This window comes from Populus nigra, chromosome 6 (genome assembly GCF_951802175.1).
Source record: "Populus nigra chromosome 6, ddPopNigr1.1, whole genome shotgun sequence".
NCBI classification, from domain to species: domain Eukaryota; kingdom Viridiplantae; phylum Streptophyta; class Magnoliopsida; order Malpighiales; family Salicaceae; genus Populus; species Populus nigra.
Genome location: NC_084857.1, coordinates 13421202 through 13441541, shown reverse-complemented (window position 1 = coordinate 13441541; position 20340 = coordinate 13421202). Strand labels below are relative to the sequence as shown.

General features: G+C 33.2%; 3 protein-coding genes and 2 pseudogenes across 3 annotated transcripts; all 5 read left to right on the top strand.

Moving 5' to 3' along the window:
* The first annotated feature begins 1234 nt into the window (after nucleotides 1-1234).
* On the top strand, nucleotides 1235-2106 carry LOC133696839 (probable glutathione S-transferase; annotated as a pseudogene).
* Nucleotides 2107-3368: 1262 nt separating this feature from the next.
* Nucleotides 3369-6874, top strand: LOC133696836 (glutathione transferase GST 23-like). The gene is made up of 4 exons (XM_062119116.1): nucleotides 3369-3680; nucleotides 3919-4229; nucleotides 6325-6442; nucleotides 6686-6874. Exons 1-4 carry the CDS (start codon nucleotides 3369-3371, stop codon nucleotides 6872-6874), a joined length of 930 nt encoding a protein of 309 aa, XP_061975100.1.
* Nucleotides 6875-10168: 3294 nt separating this feature from the next.
* LOC133696995 (glutathione transferase GST 23-like) lies at nucleotides 10169-11423 on the top strand (annotated as a pseudogene).
* A 4136-nt stretch (nucleotides 11424-15559) lies between these two features.
* LOC133696891 (probable glutathione S-transferase) lies at nucleotides 15560-16628 on the top strand. The gene is made up of 2 exons (XM_062119184.1): nucleotides 15560-15919; nucleotides 16052-16628. The coding sequence occupies exons 1-2, from the start codon at nucleotides 15608-15610 to the stop codon at nucleotides 16409-16411; spliced, it is 672 nt and encodes a 223-aa protein (XP_061975168.1). The 5' UTR covers nucleotides 15560-15607; the 3' UTR covers nucleotides 16412-16628.
* Nucleotides 16629-18452: 1824 nt separating this feature from the next.
* LOC133695993 (probable glutathione S-transferase) lies at nucleotides 18453-19714 on the top strand. Its single transcript, XM_062117988.1, has 2 exons — nucleotides 18453-18813; nucleotides 19167-19714. Exons 1-2 carry the CDS (start codon nucleotides 18505-18507, stop codon nucleotides 19515-19517), a joined length of 660 nt encoding a protein of 219 aa, XP_061973972.1. The 5' UTR covers nucleotides 18453-18504; the 3' UTR covers nucleotides 19518-19714.
* Nucleotides 19715-20340: the final 626 nt, after the last annotated feature.

The window sequence follows — 20340 nt, the reverse complement described above, 5'->3', positions numbered from 1 at the left end:
TTGTTCAGCCGCGCCAATCTTCGCAACACTAAAGTATTGTTCCATATCCCACAAGAAATTCTCCAGCTCTTTGGAACTTCTTGCTCCACCAAAACACTTTGGTTCAGGCACTTTAGGTTTCGAATTACTTACCCCAATAGGAGCGTTTGTCACTGCCCTCTTTAGAATGGCAATCGTCTCTTCGGCAGCAGCCAATCTTTCACTTGATTCTGCCGCAAGAGATATATACAGGCTCTCAGCCCTTTCAGCGCTTTCCATAGCTTCCTTCAAGCGATCCATAATAGAACGTTCTTCGTCTTCTTCATCCAACCCTATCAAAGTCTCAAGACGCGTCAACCGTTCCCGAATAGCTTCCATGACTTCTGCTGCACGTTGTTAGAATCAATCGTGCTCTGATACCAATTGTCACGGGGTTAAATTTTTCGCAACGAAATTCAACCCAATGCGGCAGTCTAGTCCCGACTAGACTCAGCCTTGCCTCACTCTTTTCGCTCGTGTTTCCCTACGACTATGTGTTTCGCTCACCCAAAGAGGTTCTCACAATAGCTTCGTCGCAAACAAGGAAACCAACACAAACAAGCACAACAAGATTACAAGAATCCCTCTCAACCTTTATTTATCTCATCAACAAAGGAATATACAACAAGAGTGTGTGTGCTATGCACAAAATCGCATGCCCCCCACAACAGAGGCTTGGCAAGCCTATTTATAGACATACATGAGCTGCAGGCTCCCCCCCATTATCCCCCATTTTCGGGACCTAGTGGAGCACTTCCTCCATCCCATGATCCCATGTTTTCAGGACATAGTGGAGCACTACCTCTTACCCATGATCCCATGTTTCCAGGACTTAGTGGCATGGAGAACACCCCAGTTATGCTCCCACGTTTTGCCTCCCATGAAGCTGCCACTTCCCCCATTTCCTGGCTGTCTACTTGGCAGTCCCAACTGCCTGTTCTGCTGCGTCAGCTGCTGACTTAGAAGGTCCAGTATCTAAGCCCCCACATCCATGCCAAGTCGTAGCTCAAAGACTCGCATAGATCATTGCACGCTGCTTGCCGAATTCATTTCTGCCTATGCAAGGCTGCCGCTGTCCATCGCTGCCGAATTCTAGGCAGTGTGCCTTCGTTGGCGCGTCCCCGCGCCTAGAGCCCTAACAGTGTGCCTCTAACTTAGCGTTTAGAGTTTGTTGGCTGTAACCTCATATATGCCCTATCAAACAGTGCAGTTTATAATGAAAGTATTTATAGTATACAATACTTACGTTGTAGTGTAGAACAATACAATTCATAATAAATTTATTCATAGTGTATAGTAGCTCAAGCTATAGTGAAATACTTATGAGTTTTAGTAATAGTTAACGGCTCTGAAACTTAAGGGCATACCATACGAGTACTTAGAAGAAGATCTTTCCAACAAAAGCCCCTTGCTTCTTCAATGAAACCCAGTCCACCAAAAGATTCCAGTTCTCATCCATGGGGGAAAAACAGTTTACGAATCAAACCTGGCCCCAAATTCCACTGATGCCCGATGATCCTTATGAGAGAGCTATAGCCAGGTTTTGGGTTAAATTTGTTGAAGATACGATAACCCCCCCCCCCCCCCAAAAAAAACTTTCTGCTAGTTTATTTTTCCTCTTTCCCCCCCTAGAAATCTACCAAACATTTGATTCGTTACGAGATAGCTATGCCCGATGAAAGAGATTCTGATTATTATTTTTTTTGTACTGGTTGTGATAGGGTGTTGCGGTATGGATTATGTTCCATAGCAGCGGAGAAGAGCAAGAAAAGGCAGTGAAGGACAGCTTGGAAATGCTAAAAACCATTGAAGAACATGCTCTGGGAAAGAAGAGATTTTTCTGCGGAGACAAGATTAGCTTGGTGGACATAGCCTGTGGCTGGATTGCCCAGTGGTTGGAAGACTTGGAAGAAGTGGCAAGAATAAAACTGATTGAACCTCAGAAATTTCCTCGCCTGCATACATGGATAAAAAATTTCAAGGACGAGCCCATAATCAAGGAAAATCTGCCAGGGCATGACGAGATGCTGGTCTACTTTAAACCTCTCGGAGGAAGGGCACCATGACGCTAATTTATCCAGCAATCAGGACGCGGGAGGGATATGGGTCCTTGAATTACAACTTTTTTTTATATTAACTATAAACTAAAACTGCTGGTAGTTTTACTGTTCATCTTTGGATGTTTATCAAGATATAAATAATTGTGAATTAGAATAATGTGTATTCACAATAAAATAATAATGTAATTATCTTTATTAAAAAAACTTGTTAAGCATGTAGTTAAAGTGAAATTATCCTTTATATGAGATATATTTGAAATTAAAAAAATAATTAGAAACATAATATTTTGTCCTAAGCGTTGGGGAATGACTTGGCTTAGATACCAAAACCATGGATGTTGGGTCTGACTCAACCGCTAAATACAATGCTATTGAGTCTGGTTTGATAGTTAGATCCAATAATATTAGGTATGACTTGACTACCAAACCAAAAATTATTGGGTCTCACTCAATTACAAAACCCGATGTTATTGGGTTTGATATTATCGTTAAATTCAAGAATATTAAATATAAAGTTTTTTTTCTGTTAAATTCAAGATATTTAAAATATTAAAAAAAAAATATTATTGATCCACAGATCAATATGTATCTTGGACCGATGTTTAGGCATAAATTAAGTCCTGTTATATATGCTGTTATATATGCTGCTTTTAAAGATTAAAAAGATTTGATCTGTGCAGTATGTAAGTAAAAACAAGTTTCTCGTCTAAATTGTTATATTTCGAAGGTAACACTTTAGGTTGAGTTTTGTAGTTTTTTAAATTATTATAGTGGTTGTTTTTTAAAATATTTTTATTTAGAAATATATTAAAATAATATTTTTTAATTTTAAAAATTTATTTTTGACATCAACATATTAAAATTATTTAAAATTAATTTAAAAAAATTAAAATTATTTTTTGAATTAAAAAAACAAACATTCTCTTGATTTGATGATTGTCTCGTGACCTCAGTTAAATTATGGATTTGTTCGGCAGAGCTCGACATTTTCTGAAGGAAAATCCACCGGTTGCTTTCATAAACCACTGTACTCTATAGTTTTCCCTTCGTAGAGTCCGGAGATTCCTTGTAATTAATCGGAGAATCCAAGATTAGACAGCTAAATTGATTTTTGAATTCCGAGATATGGCAAACAAAGGAAACAAAAACCAGTTGTAATATATCAACAATAATTGCTACATTGTTTAAAGTCACAAACTCTAAACTAAGCCAGTTTCTCCACAGAATTAATACACTATTATACATAATTGATCAGTTCATCACTCAAGATCCTCTGAGAATCACCTGATAATGGGTGATGTGAAGAAGCTGCACGGGACATGGAATAGCCCATATAGTTGGAGAGTGATTTGGGCGCTGAAACTGAAGGGCATACCGTATGAATACATAGAGGAAGATTTGCGCAATAAAAGTCCCATGCTTCTACAGCATAACCCTGTCCACAAGAAGATCCCAGTGCTTGTTCATGATGGGAAACCAATTTGTGAATCCATGGTAATCCTCGAATACATTGAAGAGACTTGGCCACAGAACCCCATGCTGCCCACCGACCCTTATGAGAAATCTGTAGCTCGGTTCTGGCTCAGGTTTGCAGAGGATAAGGTATGCTTTGATTCTTGTTCCTGACAATTTATTTATCAGCTGTCAAATTTGGTTAACACGTGCGTAACGAATTTTCTATTAGAGGGATAACAAAATCCCCCAGAAAATTCTTCAAATCTAAATCACAATCCAGCACCTGCTCATGAGTAAGTGATGAGATGAGAGCGGGGTATCGTACGGGGGCAATGATGTGTGATTGCTCCGATGCTGCTCTGTTTCCTGACTTTTGCTCTGTTAGGAGATCCCAATGCTATGGAGAATAGCTCGTACCAATGGAGAAGAAGAAAAGCAAGCCATCAAGGATGCCTCTGAGATGCTAAAAATGATCGAAGAACATGGAATAAGCGAGAAGTTTTTCGGTGGTCAGAAGATTGGCCTGGTGGATTTAGCATTGGGTGCAATTGCTCACTGGTTTGTTGCCATTGATTCAAAAAAGGGCTTGAAGATGCTTGAAGGCCATAACTTCCCTCGTCTGCATTCCTGGACCAAAGATTTCAAGGAAGATCCTGTGATCAAAGAAAACCTTCCCGACCTCACGCCTCTTCTCAAGTGATATCCCTGTTTTTCTGTGATGAATTTGACACGAGTACGTGTTTGTGATTGAATAAAGATTGAATGGAAATTAATGTCATGCAGTAATCTTGAATGGAAATTATTGTAGAGTGTGTTTGGTATTGCGGTAGCTGTTATGGTTGTAATTTGAAAAAAATTATTTTATAAAAAGTACTTTTAGTTGAGATTAGTTTGAAAAAATAGATGTTTAGTTAAAACTGTGGTTGAAATTGAGGTTGAACAAAAAGTAGTTTAAAGTATTTGGTTAAGAATGCTTTTGAAATTGAGGTTATAAAATAATTTTAAAAAATATATATTAATATTGATGGTTTTTAATTTAAATATTATAGATTTAACTATTGTTATTACATCATGAAATAAATAATACTTTATATAAAATATTTTTTATTATTCTATTGAAATATCTACAATTCCATCACGTATGAAATATATCCGATAAGGACTACAATTTTTTTGGTTTCTTAAGCGCGCAATAACATTAGGTAAAATATAATCAGGAACAAAATTGAGATTGCGATCAAATTCTGCAAATGTTACGTCATCAAACGATCTCTGTCAAATTTATATAGTGTCATTGAATAATGTTAAACACTAGTTTTTCAAATAAAACACAATTAAAAAAAAGTAATTTTTATTTACTGAGTCGGACCTGATTCTATGCATTTTAAACTTTGAACCGGAACCGGTCTAGCCGGAACCAGTCCGACTGGAACAGTATAGCTGACTACACTGTTTGTCGCGGGTGCGCGGCGTCGCGGCGAAATTCCACTTTTTAAAATCTAGGAAAGTGTATATGGTATCTATTTGGCAAATGTGGGGAGACAAAAATATTGTCTTTTGTTGGTAGAAAATGGAATGGGAGTCGCCACCTAGTATTTTGATCACTAGGAACCCTAACTGGTCTCAGAGATTGGGTACGGGGACTGGTTGCGTAAAGGGAAGGTATTAGCACCCCAAATACGCCCTACCTAAGGTAAGCTGCATTGTTTATTTGCCTGATAAAATTTAAGGTCTCGTTGTGTTTCCTAGTTGTTGGTCCGTCTATGGTTCAAGAAAAGTCCTCCTCAATAAGGAGATCCTTATCTTATCGGGTAAAGCCTAACCATTCTAACGTCAATGTAAAAAACTCATATTTTTAATAACAAGAATACGTTTTACGTATAAATTCGCAATCCCAAATACTAAAAGAAGACAAAAAGATTTTTTTAGAATTTTTGAAATATTGGCCTAGTTCTCATGGCTTGAATAAACTGGTTATTAAAGCCCAAAATACATGTTAATACATATATTGTTTTTTTTTAATCTTTCTTTGTTGTATGAAAATATGATGTTATAATATATATATATATATATATATATTGGAGATACTAGGCTGTATTTTTAAAACAAAACATTTTTTTTTAATTATGTATTTTTTGATGTTTTGACGCAAATCAGGTCTTTTAATACTGGGTTGGTATTCTTACAGTATAAAAATACAACCAAATATTAATCCACTTTGATAAAAATATGCAGAAAAATCGAAAATATTTTTAAATGTATTTAGAAAATTTTTGGAAAGCAAAAGACATTTTTTTTTGAAAATCTTTGACGCTTTGACGAAAACCGGGTATTTTAATACCGGAATTGTATCTTTACAGTATAAAAATACCAACCGATATTAATAAAAAAATAATAATAATAATAATAATAAAATTACAGAAAATCACATATGTTTTGAAATAATTTTTTCAGAATTTTCTTAAAATTTATATATATATATATATATATATATATATATATATATATATAAAACAAAAACAAAATAATATATATAATATATAATATTAAATGGGCTGGGCTGGTCCGGCCCACCCAATTGGGCTAGGCCAGACTCAGCCCCAAAGGTGTTGGGCCGATTTCGGCCCAACACTATTATTCTCTTCTGGGCCAGACCCGGCCCAGAAGACTGGGCTGGGCCAGGACTAGCCTGGCCCAGCAGCTACGCTGGCGGGGGGAATTATTTCCCCCCCGCCCTCCTGCATGCAGAACGTTATTCGTTCTGCATGCAGGGCATGAAATAAAAATGCAGGGATGAAGGGAGGAAGAAGAATTACCTGGCGCGGAGGAGGTTGTGCGTCGCTGGCGGTGCTGCGGCGGAGGCTGGTGGTGTCAAGCGGTGGCGCTACCCTTTCGGACGGTGTGCAGGGGTTGTTTCTTCTCCAATTTTTTCTACCCGTTTCTAGCTTTCTCTTCTCAAATTTCAGTTCCTCTCCCTTTCGGTTAGTCCTCTCCTCCCTCTGGTTTTTTTTTCTTCCTGCTTCGGGTCCTTTTTTCTTTTCTCTCCTTCGTTCTCCCCTCTCTCTTTTCTCTTTCGGTCTTCTCCTTTTCCCCCTCTGTTTTTCCGTTTTTTCTCCTCCCCTCCTTTCTACGTTTTTGCTCTATATTTATAGGAGCGAAAGGGCGTTGGGCCCTTCATTAGTGCGCCATGGGGAGCGGGTTTCGCGGTGGCTGGTCGGCCACCACCCGCGACAGCCATGCGCCGTTCCCTTGCTTTCGGCAGTGTGAACGGCCGGTCGGCCAATGGCTTCGGTCGGTGGTCCAGGGCGTGGGGCTTCGGGTCGGTGAGGTGTGTGGTCTAGGGAGAGAGGGAATGTGTTTTTTTTATAAAGAAATAACAAAGGAAACCATGTTTTTTTCTCCCCCCCATGCTGCATGTCCAGGGGACGAAGAAAGAGGAACAGTGTCGTTCAAAACGACACCGTTCCGTCCTTCTTTTTTTTTTTTTTTTACATGAAACGGCGTCGTTTTAGGCAAAACGCGCCGTTTCATTTAAGTCCTGCAAGACGCCAAAACGCGTCAATTTGCAAAGCAGCCCTCAATCATCTTTTGTCCCTTCAATTGTATCCCTGCCGAATTCGAACCTCGTCCCTATATTTGGCCGCGTTTTTCACTTTGGTCTTTGGCCTCTGAATTATGCAATTGAGCCCTTAATTGATCAAATAACTTCCAATTTCTTCAATTAGGCCCCTGAATCAATTAATTTCAGCCCCCCTACTTGGGCGCCTTCTCCAATTTGGTCCCTGGTTTCGGATTTCTTCCATTAAGTCCCTAATTGGCCCTTAAACTTCAATATTTATGCAATTAAACCCCTGATTTGACCTAATAAATTCCTAAAAAATATATTTTGGCCCCAGAACTTAAATTTCTTCTAATTAAAGCCCAAATTGACTTAAAAATCAATTTTTCTTGCAATCAAATCCCCTATAAATTCATTTAAAAATCCAATCAAGTCCATAAACATCCAAATTTGGGCTTTCCTCCTCAAATTCCAAATTTTCCTTCTCAACATGGCTCTCTTTCTCCAAGAATATATTGTCAAAAATCCCAACTTTGTATTTTTAACCTTATTGACCAATTTTCCGACTATTTTCTGAGCGCTTCTGCCTCCTGTTATTTTTTCTTAACCTCCTTTGGCTATATATATATTTTATATATATATATATATATATATATATATATATTTTGTGGGGGATCCAAAAATGGATTACAACACTGTTTATATTAACAGTGTAGCCAAACTGCATTGTTAAGCATGAACAATGTAACATGTATGCAGTAGCGAACAAGGTGTGCATGTTAAACTGACCGAAAACAAGGTATGCGTTAAACACAGTCATAAGAAAACATTTACTCCGGCCGAAAACGTGATTGACTTATGGTATAAATTATATATAATGGCTATTTTAATCATTTTAAGCATCAAATTGTCAGATTAGAAAATCTCTCGAACAAGAGAACTTAATCAAACTGATCATTATGTATATTCCTATAAAATATCCATATTTCTGTACAAATTTCTGAAAACACCCTCGACTCTATAGTAATTATAGATCCCTGCATCATGTATTTATCCAGCTCAAAGTATAAAAAGCCAAAAAAAAGTTTCCGCGAAAGAAAAAAGAAGCAAATTAGCACAAATCAACATGCTACTTTATAAATATTTTTAAGGATATGTTTACATCAATTACTTAGAATTATACCTGAATATATTTCAACCACTGCTTTTATAAAGAAGTGGCATGTGCTGTATTTGAAATACCTGAATATATTTCAACGCGAAGTATAGTTAATTTAAAATTTAAATAGAAGCGATAAAAATTTTATTCAGTCATGAATAAATCTAAATTTAATGTTAGGATCTAAAAGAAAACTATCTCTTGCAATCAGGAGCCATATCAAATTTTTCCAAAATCACTATCCAAACTATAATTTTTTCAAATCAAGGACCAAAATATAATTTTGTAATTTTTGCCATTTGTTACAAAATAACAGACACCTCAACAACATGTACCCAAATAAAAAAAATATAGAGAGAGAGTGAGTTTACTCGAATATGTAAATATTTTTAAAGAAAAGGTACTCAAAGAGAAAATAATAAATATTTGGCATCAAATAAGTAGTTTTCCCATTAAGTTATAAAATATTTTTTAAAAAAAATGGAGGAAATATTAGCTTTTAAAATCACGAGGACTAATTTACTAGTTCTTTGTGCATTTTACTTTTCAGAGTTAAGAAAGTGTAGGTGATAAACTAGTAAAATAAATTCTAAAAAAAGTCATTTTCAAACCGTGTATACACTCATATTTCATAATGAATTTCCATAATAAAATTATTATTTTATCCTTAATAATTTAAGCTTTTCAAGGGCAGTATGATATTGTCACAAAATACACTTGTTGTCACAGATTTAGTGAAGGAAAAAAAATCTTTTAACCTTTTATTTACACAATATAATTTCTAAAATATACTCAAAATTGATTTTGCTTAACCGTTAGGACATGGGTGTATTCAAATTTTTCTCTTTCTTGGCATAAATTACCATTTCAATAAAATAATTTGTAACTAAGATTGAGAGGCTTTTTGGTTTTTTTTATTATGATTTTTTAGTTAATATCATATGGGGTCAAGGATGGTATTTACATAAATTAAATTAAAAAAACAGAGAAAAATTAATAGTGCATGCAATGCACCTGTCAATGTGGGTAGTGTCTTCCAGTTGTCAAAAAACATCGAATACTGTCTCTTTTAAAGAATAATGTTGAGGCACGTCCACTAAAGCGATGCGTTAACTTGTGGTCGAATTCCCTCTTATTTTCTCTTTTTTTTTCCTTGAAAAACATACAAGTCGAGCCAAAATTAAGAGTAATACTCTATTTTCTTTTTATTTTAATTATAATTCTTATTTTTGTGATTGTTTTTTATTTGTTTTGATTTTTTTTCAATTTTATCCCTTAATATTTCGTTCCATTTGATATTTATATCAAATTTGATCTTCATTCTTTTAATTTTTATTTTTTAAAAAATATATTTTTTCAATTTCATTCATAATCATTTGATTTTTATGTGAGACTTGACTCTTATTCTTTTAATTATTTCTTTTTCATTGGTTCCTTTTTTAAAATTAATTTTTTTTAAAATTTCATCCTTCAACATTTAATTTATTTAAAATTGAGCTCCGTTAATTTTTTTGCATTGATTCCGATCTCATGATCCGGATCACGAATATGAAATTTTAACTCGGATTAATATTAATTATTTTCATATGTTTTTATTTCTGTTATTTTTTTATTTTTTCATTTAACATTAAATTCATTAAAAAAATAAACATTTTTTTCTTTCTACCATGAGGTAACACATTTGTTATGGTTGCTTAGATTAATTTAGAGTTTTTACATCATATATATATATATATATATATATATATATATATATATATATATATTAAATTTACTTTTCAATTTTTAATTATTTTTTTTATCACAAGGTTGTTATACCAACCCTGGTTAGGTTGGGTTTTTTTTTTTTTTTCAATTTCTCTTCGTCCTTCGATATTAAAATCTATAACCGAGTCATAATATTTTATTTTGCTTTAAATACGTGGGGAACGCTTTAACATTATGTTTTTGGGTTAGGAAAGAAACCGACAGCCGTGTGCCACCTATCTAGTTTGCTTGTAGACTTTGACTTGCTCTGCAACTAGACTTTTTTGGCCCAGATCTCTCAAAAACAATGGAAGAAGTGAAGCTGCATAGTTTCTGGCCTAGCCCGTACTGCTACAGAGTGATATGGGCACTGAAACTAAAGGGTATCAGATATGAGTACGTAGAAGAAGACCTTTCCAACAAAAGTCAAGCACTATTGCAGTACAACCCGATTCATAAGAAGGTTCCGGTACTTGTTCATGGCGGAAAACCAATTGTGGAGTCCATGGTTATTCTTGAATACATAGAAGAAACGTGGCCGGATCATCCTTTGCTACCAAAAGATGCTTACGAGAGGGCCACAGCTCGATTCTGGATTCAATTTGGAATAGACAAGGTAATCCTTGCTTGCTCTATTCATTTCTTTTTTGCTATGAATTATTTGCGTAATAGTAAAAAAACATGAAAGTTCAATAATTTTTCGAGTTCTTTGTGCAAGAATTCATCAGTATGGTAGTTATTTTCTGGATCTTATTCGGAACACAAAGTTCCAGTTTTTCATTGATTATAGCTCCAATCTTCTTATATTTTTGGCCTTTAAGATCAAGCTGAGAGAAAACATATCCTTGATTATCCAGGGCATGACATTTTTTGCATTTTTCCGAGCAACTGAAGAAGAGAAAGAGAAGGCAGCAAAAGAAGAAGTGCTAAAAATCCTGGAAGAGCAGTGCCTCGGAGACAAGAGTTTTTCGGAGGGGAAAACATTGGGATGGTAGATATAGCATATGGGTGGCTGGCTCACTGGTTTGAAGCCTCGGAAGAAATGGTTGGTGTGAAATTGGTGGAACCAAGCACTTTGCCTCGCTTACATGCCTGGATTCAGCGCCTTAAAGAAATTCCGGTGATAAAAGAGAACCTTCCTGATCGTGAGAGAGTGCTGGTGCATTTTAGACGCTTAAGGCAGATGTTTCTCTCGGACCCGTCTATGTAGGTCATGATCACTAGAAGTCTAGTAGCCCAATGTGTGATCCATGCAGGAACCAGGGGAAATCTGGATATATATTTATCCTGATCAGGATCACCAAGCAAGACCTTTATGTTGTGGAGACTAGATTACAAGCTAAGATTATCCAGTGACGTTAAATTATTGTACCTGATCTATTATCTTGGAGATATCCATGAACCTTGTGATCGTTTTTTTTTTTCCTTTCAATTTCTTCTTTTCAGCTGGAAAGCCCCAGTACTTGCATCCTAGAATAAATTCTCTGTGATCTATATGAAAGAAAGCCAATAACCCTCCAACTTATTTAGAATTTTCAAATGCAATCTCAACTTGAACAGAATCTCCCATGGATAAAAAAAAATACTTCATCAAATCATGGAGCCTAACTTTGATTATTGATCTTCTAATTCTCCATTACTTTGCAAGAAGAAAATCCTGCAATGATCAATACCCACATTCAGCCAGCGGGTTATCTGGGCTGTAAAACTAAAGGGCGTTAGCTATGAGTGTGAAGAAGACGATCTCTCTAACAAGACTACAAGAGCAACTCGATTTCGCAGTGCAACCCAGTAAAAAATATCCCAGTGCTTGTTAATGATGGAAACCCATTAGCGGAGTCTACGGTGATTCTTGAGTGCATTGATGATACAAAAATATAAAAAATATTTTTTATATTTTTTGAACATAAAAATAAACACACTTTTCCTCACTTGCATACACGTATGAAGTCTTAAACATTTTGTTTTAAAATATAATTACTATACACATTTAAGATAAAAAAAAAATTTTATTTGGTTTTTTAATTTTAAACTTATAAAACCGAATCAAACCAAATATTTTTAAAATATTTTAATTAAATTTTTTATTAATTTTTTGTTTTATCAATTTAATCAATTTTTTAATTTTTTTTCTAACCTCTAATCTAAATTATTTAAACTTAAACATGAGTTCTTTATATATATGTACAATTGAGAAAAAGGTACACATAAATTTATTTTAAAAAAATAAATCACCATCATAATTATATATTTTTTTTGAAAGTTTTAAAATAATAGTAATACAAGAAGAATTGATTACAAAAATTAACTATTTTAAAGGTGAGGAAAAAAATATTAAAATAATTTAATTTTTTTAAGAAAACTAAAAAGAAAGAGAATAAAAACCACTTGAGTGGTGATTTTTTAAAGAATATATAGAGGATAATATATATATCATAATTAAAGATAAACTTGTTTGGAATATGAATTATAAAAATTAACTTATTGATATTAAAAAAATCAATCATGAAATTTAATTATTAATTATTTTTAATTATTTCTTAAAAGTAAACTTATTGATATTTTTTTTAGAATGAAAATCTCGTCTAGCATGTATTTTACTATTTTTTTTATCTTTTTTAAAATAGGTTGTCTTTGAAAATGAACTCAAGTGCAAGCAGTACTTTTATTAGCTTATCTCCCGTTTAAAATTGAGATTGAATTTATTTTTTAATATTTTTAAATTGTTTTTATGTATTGATAAGAAAATAATTAAAAAAATAAATTTTATATTATTTTAATATATTTAAAAAAATTAAAAAATAATATTTCCGACATTCTATATACCCAAAGAAAAGCTAATAAATGACACCCTGCGGACCTTGAGAACCGTAGAAGTACAGGGGCTAGGACTAGGAGGACAAAATTTCCGCTGTGACAGAATTGCTCGCAGATATTTCCTTGGGATGGAACTTTCATCCGTTAGCAGCTACGGACGAGATTATTGCCGTGAAGTTACTGATATTTTTTAAAACAAACGTAACCTAAGAGTGTGTTTTGTATTGTGGTTATGATTTAAAAAAAATATTTAATAAAAAATATTTTTAGTTGAAGTTGGTTTGAAAAAATATATATTTGGTTAAAATTATGGTTAAAATTAAGGTTAAATGAAAAGTAGTTTAATATATTTAGTTAATAATGCTTTTGAAATTGAGATTATAAAATAATTTAAAAATATATATATTAATATTAATTGTTTTTAATTTAAATATTGTAGATTTAACTATTGTTATTACATTATGAAATAAATAATACTTTATATAAAATATTTTTTTATTATTCCATTGAACTATCTATAATTTCATCACGTCTGAAATACATCCGATAATTTTCTTGGTTTCTTTAACACGCAATAACATAACTTGTAAAATATAATCAGGAACAAATTAGAATTGTGATCAAATTCTACAAATATTTCATCATTAAGTGAATAAAACATAATTAAAAAATAAAAAATATTTTTTTTATTTTACTAGATCGGACACGGTTTAATGCATTTTACGCGTTGGACCGGAACTGGTCCGGCTGGAACAGTGTAGCTATGCTGCACTGTTCACTGCTCTATTGTTCAGTGAATAGTAAAGCATGCCTTCCCTGTTCACTAAACCATACTCTACTGTTCACTAAACAGTGTAGCATGGTTAAATTTCTTAGTCGCGCAAAAAAAAGCAATAGTTTGCTATTTTTCATCTCCCAGCATTTCGCATGTAATTTGTTGTAGGATCCATGCACATTAAGCAACTTTTTTTTATTAACCAAATGTTTACTTAGTGTATTTTTGAAGAAACGTAAACGGTAACGTGAACGGGCTCAATATTTTATTTGAGGAAAATTCCCAGAAAAAATATAATTAAACTTAAAACATGATTGAACTTGAGCATAAAGAAAAGAGGAGAAATATAATATATTTAATTTAATTAGATAATGTTTTAGCATCTTCAATCTCTGATTTTGGCGAATAGATTATATAAATACATTTTTTATGAATATGATCACGTAAGCAAATACATCAACATGGAATAGAAAAACTCCTTGAGAGGCAAAGTTGAATTGCTGCCCAAGCAAGCCCCTTCCATTGAATTTAAGTATAACTACAAGGAGTGAGTGTTTTTACTGTGGATTGCACTGTGCAGTCCACAATAAAACACTGACTTCTTCTTTAGTTTTTTTTTTATTTTTTTTAAGGTTATCTAACTTTTTTTTGTTGTTTTTTTATGCTTTTTGAGATTTTTTTATGCTTTTTTATTTTTTTAATTAATTTTTTTCGCTTAGTTTAGTTTGTTAATGTTAAATTTCTTTCTATTTAGTTATTAGACTTTCATGACACATATCCCAAGTTTTACGGGTTAACCTGGTTTCACGGGTGAACCCAGTTAATTCCGGGTTGACCCGTCAATTTTTTATTATTATTATTTTCATAAATATTTTTGTTTAATTTAGTTTGTTAATGTTAATTTTTTTTATTTAGTTATCAGACTTTCATGACACAAATACTGGGTTTAACAGATTAACATGGTTTGACGAGTTAACCCGGATTTTTTTTTTTTAATTATTTTTTTTTGTTTAGTTCAGTTTGTTAATATTCACTTTTTTTTATTTAGTTACCAGACATTCATGATACAGATCCCGGGTTTAACGGGTTAACTTGGTTTGACGAGTTAACATGAATTTTATTTTATTTTTTGCTTTTTTTTGCTTTTTAATTATTTTTTTCGTTTCGTTTAGTTTAGTTTGTTAATGTTAAATTTCTTTCTATTTAGTTTTTTTCTTCTTAGAGGTTTTTTTTCTTTTCTTTTTTATTTTTAATTAATTTTATTTAATTAATTTAGTTTATTAATATTAAATTTTTTTCTAAGTAGTTCTCGACTGATGCCTTTAGTTTTTTTCTATGCCTTTGACTGTGAACTGCACAATGCAATCCACTGTGAAAAAGCTGATGCTTTTTTTAATTAATTTTTTTGTTTAATTTAAATTGTTAATGTTAAATTTTTTTCTATTTAGTTATCAAACTTTCATTACACGGATTCTGGGTTTGACAGGTTAACCTGGTTTGACGAGTTAGCCCAGTTAATTCTGGGTTAACCCATTAATTTGTTTTTTTCTTTTTAACTATCAAGCTTTCACGATGCAAATTCGAGGTATGACGGGTTAATCTGGTTTAAAGGGTTAACCCAATTAATTCATATTTTTTTTTCATTAGTTTTTTTCTTCATGTTGGTTTTTTTAAACTAATTTATTAAATTATCATACTTTTATGACACAACCTTGCAGCCAGATCCATGTCCAATGTTATTGGATCTGGTATTGCAATCCAGACACTTTTATTTTAAGAGTTAACCCAAGTTTAATGTTATTATTAATATTATAAACATTACTCTTGGATCAGGCGTTGCAACCAAACCTGAGACTCTTGAGTATAACTTTGTAAAAAAATCTAATATTTTTAGATCTTAACTATTTTTAAAATACAAAAAATAATTAACCCGTAACATCGCGCGGGACATGTAACTAGTTAACACTGTAAAGGAGCGTGGAAGGTAACGATGAAGGATCACCACAAACCTCTCAGTCATGGCGGAAAGAGTGAAGCTGCTTGGAGCATTGCCCAGCCCATTTGTTTACCGAGTGATATGGGCTCTAAAATTAAAGGCTATTCCATATGAGTTTATAGAAGAAGATCTCACCAATAAAAGCCCGCTGCTTCTCAAGTATAACCCTGTTCACAAGCAGATGCCGGTGCTTCTCCATGGCGATAAGCCAGTTTGCGAGTCCATGATCATTGTCGAATACATCGATGAGATGTGGCCCCAAAATCCATTTCTGCCAAATGACCCCTACGAGAGAGCTCTGGCTCGTTTCTGGGTCAAATTTGCCGAGGATAAGGTACAGCGTGCAGACATTATTATATATTTCATGATTCGTACAATACTAAAAAACTGGACTTGTTAAGCTTAATTTTCTTTGGTACTCCATTTAGTTTCCAGTGATTAATGTCGTGGTTTATTCTGGCTTCAGGGCACATCAGTGCGGAGAATGTTTCTTGCTAAAGGGGAAGAGCTTGAGAAGACAAGGAAGGAAACCCTGGAAATGTTGCAAAACGTTGAAGAACACGGGTTAGGGGAGAAGAAATTTTTTGGTGGAGACAGTATAGGGATAGCAGATATAGCCTTTGGTTCTGTTATTTATTGGTTGGAACTCATTGAAGAAGTAGTAGGAGAAGGAGTAATATTTGAAGCCCACAAGTTTCCTCGCCTGCATGCCTGGATTCAAAACTTCAAGCAAGCGCCTATAATTAAAGAAAACCTTCCAGATAGGGGCTGGTCGGTTACCTTCTTTAAGCGTCGCAGAGAAGCAATATTGGCTGCATCTGCCTGATCGCTGCGGCGATACAGATAATAACGGGAACTGTGGTGCGTTTTTCAGTGTTCAGGACCTCTTGTTTCGTGTCTTGTCTGTCTCTTTATTGCATTCGTGTCGTCTTTCAGCTGGTCGTTGTGATAGGCCTGGGCCCGTCTTCGAGTCCCGTGTACTCGTTTTGTTACCTTCCATGAGTGAAGGAAGTAATGAAGGAATAAAAGAACTCGTTAACCTACCTCTATTTCTTAGAATGGAGATTGACAAATGTTTAATTTAATTAACCAAAATCATAAAACAATAATTTCAGTAACGTTTTGATAAGCATAATAATCACGAGGGATTGGAAGTTAACATATGCTCCAAAATCTATTTTTGTTGGTTTATAATTGGGATAACAATAATTTTAATATAATCCATAAAAATTCTAATATTAATTGAAATTGATGTTAAACTCAATCAATTTTGACAACAAAAAAATATTTGCACTTTTGATAAAGATAAAAAAACTTCGAAATGGATTTAATATATTAAAATAGTATTGAATGCTAATTCAAAAACAACTATAAATACCAATACGTATTGTGCCATTTTAGAAAGAATCTTGTATTTTATAACTAAGTCATCTAACATATCATCATCTACCACTATTAAATCACATTAACATCCTTATTTATGCTAGGTATAACACTATAAATACCTTTAATATTCTCATAAACATTCATATAATAATCAAACAACCTTAATAAAGCATTTTTAACTTTTATTATAAAATTTTCAGCCTCTTCAATATCATACAATCTTTCAAAACAAAAACTCAAATAAATTTCAAAAATATTTTTTTAACATAAAAATAAACACACTTTTCCTCACTTGCATACATGTATAAAGTCTTAAAAATTTTGTTTTAAAATATAGTTAATATACACATTTAAGATAAAATTAAAAATGAGATCTATTTACTTTTAAGTTAAAAATATGTTAGAATTTATTCTCCAAGAAGTTTTTTTTACCATAAAACATCAACTTCCAAGTTACGAGTGAATGAAAAAATAATTTTAAATAACCTTTAATTATCGTATTTTGTTATCTCAAAAACTCTTAATCTCATTCGAAAGATCACAAGATTTTATGGGAACATATACAGTAAAAAGTTAAAAGAGTTAAGTATAAACTCTGCGAGGCAATCCAAATCTTTAAAGAAAAGAGGTCCTAAGAGAAGCTCAGACTTGGGTCTAGGCAAAGGCAAAAAAAAAAAAAAATAGCATTTACATTTGGTTCAGATTACTAGTAATTTTTTACACAACCTTCCCTGACCATGATCAAGCTTTTTGACTACTTTAATTCTTTTTGTTTATTTTTATGTTTTAAAGATATTTTTTATATATAATTTTAGATTTTTTAATATGTTAATATTAAAAATAAATTTTAAAAATAAAAAATATATATTATTTTAATATATTTTTAAATAAAAAATACTTTAAAAAACAAATACTAAAATATTTTTTTTAAAAAAAAAACAGTGGCATGTCCGTCAAATCACCTCATGCTTGCTACCATCACCACTAGAAATTAAAGGCAGCTGCCTTATGTGTCTAAATCAACGGTTTATTTTGGTAAATTAAGATTGTTTCAACAGTCAATAGATTCTTAGCAGAAGGTTAACAAAATAAAAAGAGCAGTCAACGTGGGAATAGTTAATTTCTCTGCTTTTCCAAATTTTTAAATAATTAATATCTTGATAATGATGTAAGTTCTTGGAGCAGGGCATCGAAATTTCTACGAAAATCACACGGGTTCATAAGTGATGTGTCCACAACTCCATATCCACCACCTAATCCGAAGACAAGACATGCATGTATATGTTCAGAGTCAAAATCCACAGCCTATAAAGTTTCTAACAGATGTGGGGAGCGAGTATGAATTGCAGGAAATGTTATTATTTAAAGTATTTTTTATTTAAATAATTTTTTATTTTATTTAATTTATTTTTAATATTAATACATCAAAATAATTTAAAAATATCAACACATTAAATTAAATTAAATTCGTAGAACAACTTATAAAATGGGTTTCCATAGCAGCAGACCTTGCATCCTGACCTCATCAAAACAATGGCAGAAGTGAAGCTATATGGCTTTTGGCCGAGCCCATTTAGTCACAGAATCATATGGGCTCTGAAATTAAAAGGTGTGGAGTATGAATACATAGAAGAAGACCTTTCTAACAAGAGTGAATCGCTCTTGAAGTACAACCCGGTTTACAAGAAGATCCCAGTTCTTGTTCATGGTGGCAAACCAATTGCGGAGTCTCTTGTTATCCTTGAATACATCGAAGAAACATGGCCTGAAAACCCATTGCTTCCCAAGGACCCTTATGAGAGGGCCATGGCTCGGTTCTGGATCCAGTATGGAGTTATCAAGGTGAGGGTATCGATCTAGTTACAGGTCTCATCGTATATTTTTCATTCAACTGTTTCTGTTTCCTGAAATCTTTTAGTTTTATCTGCTACTTGGTAGGCTGCAGTCCTAAGGAAAGAGAAATTGATTCCAAGATTTCAATTTAGTCCTAGTAATTGGGTGAAAGAATTACTGGTTACATGTAAAACATATATTTGTTATCAAGTCGAAAGCCAGAACCAATCATTATTTTAGTTACTGGTAATTAAATCGGATTGATTTCTCTTCACTAGCTTTCTTAAAAACTTTTAATTTTTATTATTCTATTTTTTTGTTTTATTATATTCAAGAAATAATCAAACGCTTTGGTTATTTAGGGTGCTTCCTTTAGAGAATTTTACCATGGTAGCGGAGAAGAGCTCGAGAAGGCAGCAAAAGAATTGGTGGAGTGGCTGAAAATCTTGGAGGAGCAAGGTCTTGGAGATAAGAAGTTTTTCGGCGGTGAAAGTATAAATCTCGTAGACATCTCATTTGGAGTGTTGGGTTATTGGTTTGCAGCCTTGGAAGAAGCAAAAGGTGTGAAAGTGTTGGAACCAGCCACTTTGCCTCGGTTGCACGCCTGGGCTAAGAATTTCGTCGAACTTCCTGTGGTTAAAGAAAACATCCCTGCCTACGATAAGATGCTGGCCTACAGGACTGACTCCATGAAGAGACTAGCCAAGAGCTAGCCTTTATAATGCTTCTGAATCCCAATTCCATGCTTGTCTTGTCTCATCTTTCTTCTTCATGTATGGTTTCTGTTTCGTGTGTGTGTAAACCTTGTATTTCTCGTTGACATGCTAATAATAATGGTGATGTAGCTATTGCTGGTCAAATATTTTACGTGACTGGCCCATCAATATTATTGATAAATTTAATTTGTTAATTATGATTCTCCTTATTATTAAATTAAAAATATAAATTTTTTGATCCAAAAATAAGTCAAGTCGTAGAGAGAATAAAATCACCTATCAAGAATAATAAATTTTATCACTCTTAGCTTAGTAGGTCATGAATTTTATTCTTATTTTCATTCATATCTAATTTTTTTAAAAAATTAATTTTATTAAATAATTAATAGGAACACTTTCTTTGATCACAGCTACGTCCTTCAAAATTTTTAGCCCAAGTATGCAAACGAGGGAATGCGCTAGGTTCCAATACCTCTACACCCGCTGCTTCTTCCATGGCTTCGAACAAACAAGTTAATGCACCATGAGAAATGTCAATCATATTTTATGGTGTTGCCACTAAAAAACGTCTTGTCTCCTAGCCCTTGCTCATTTAGCTCTTCCAATAAGTCTTTTATTGCCTTCTCTTGCTCTTCTTCACTAGCTGGAAAATATGCACCAAATATTTCTATATTTTTATCTTTCTAGAAATAAAATCCACTTTGAAATAGTTATTAACTTTTTTTTCCGCCCTACTCCACATGTCGAGTTACTTTTTCAAACATAAAAAAATTATGACGATGATAACCTGAGTTAACCCGTGTTAATTTGACGAACACAT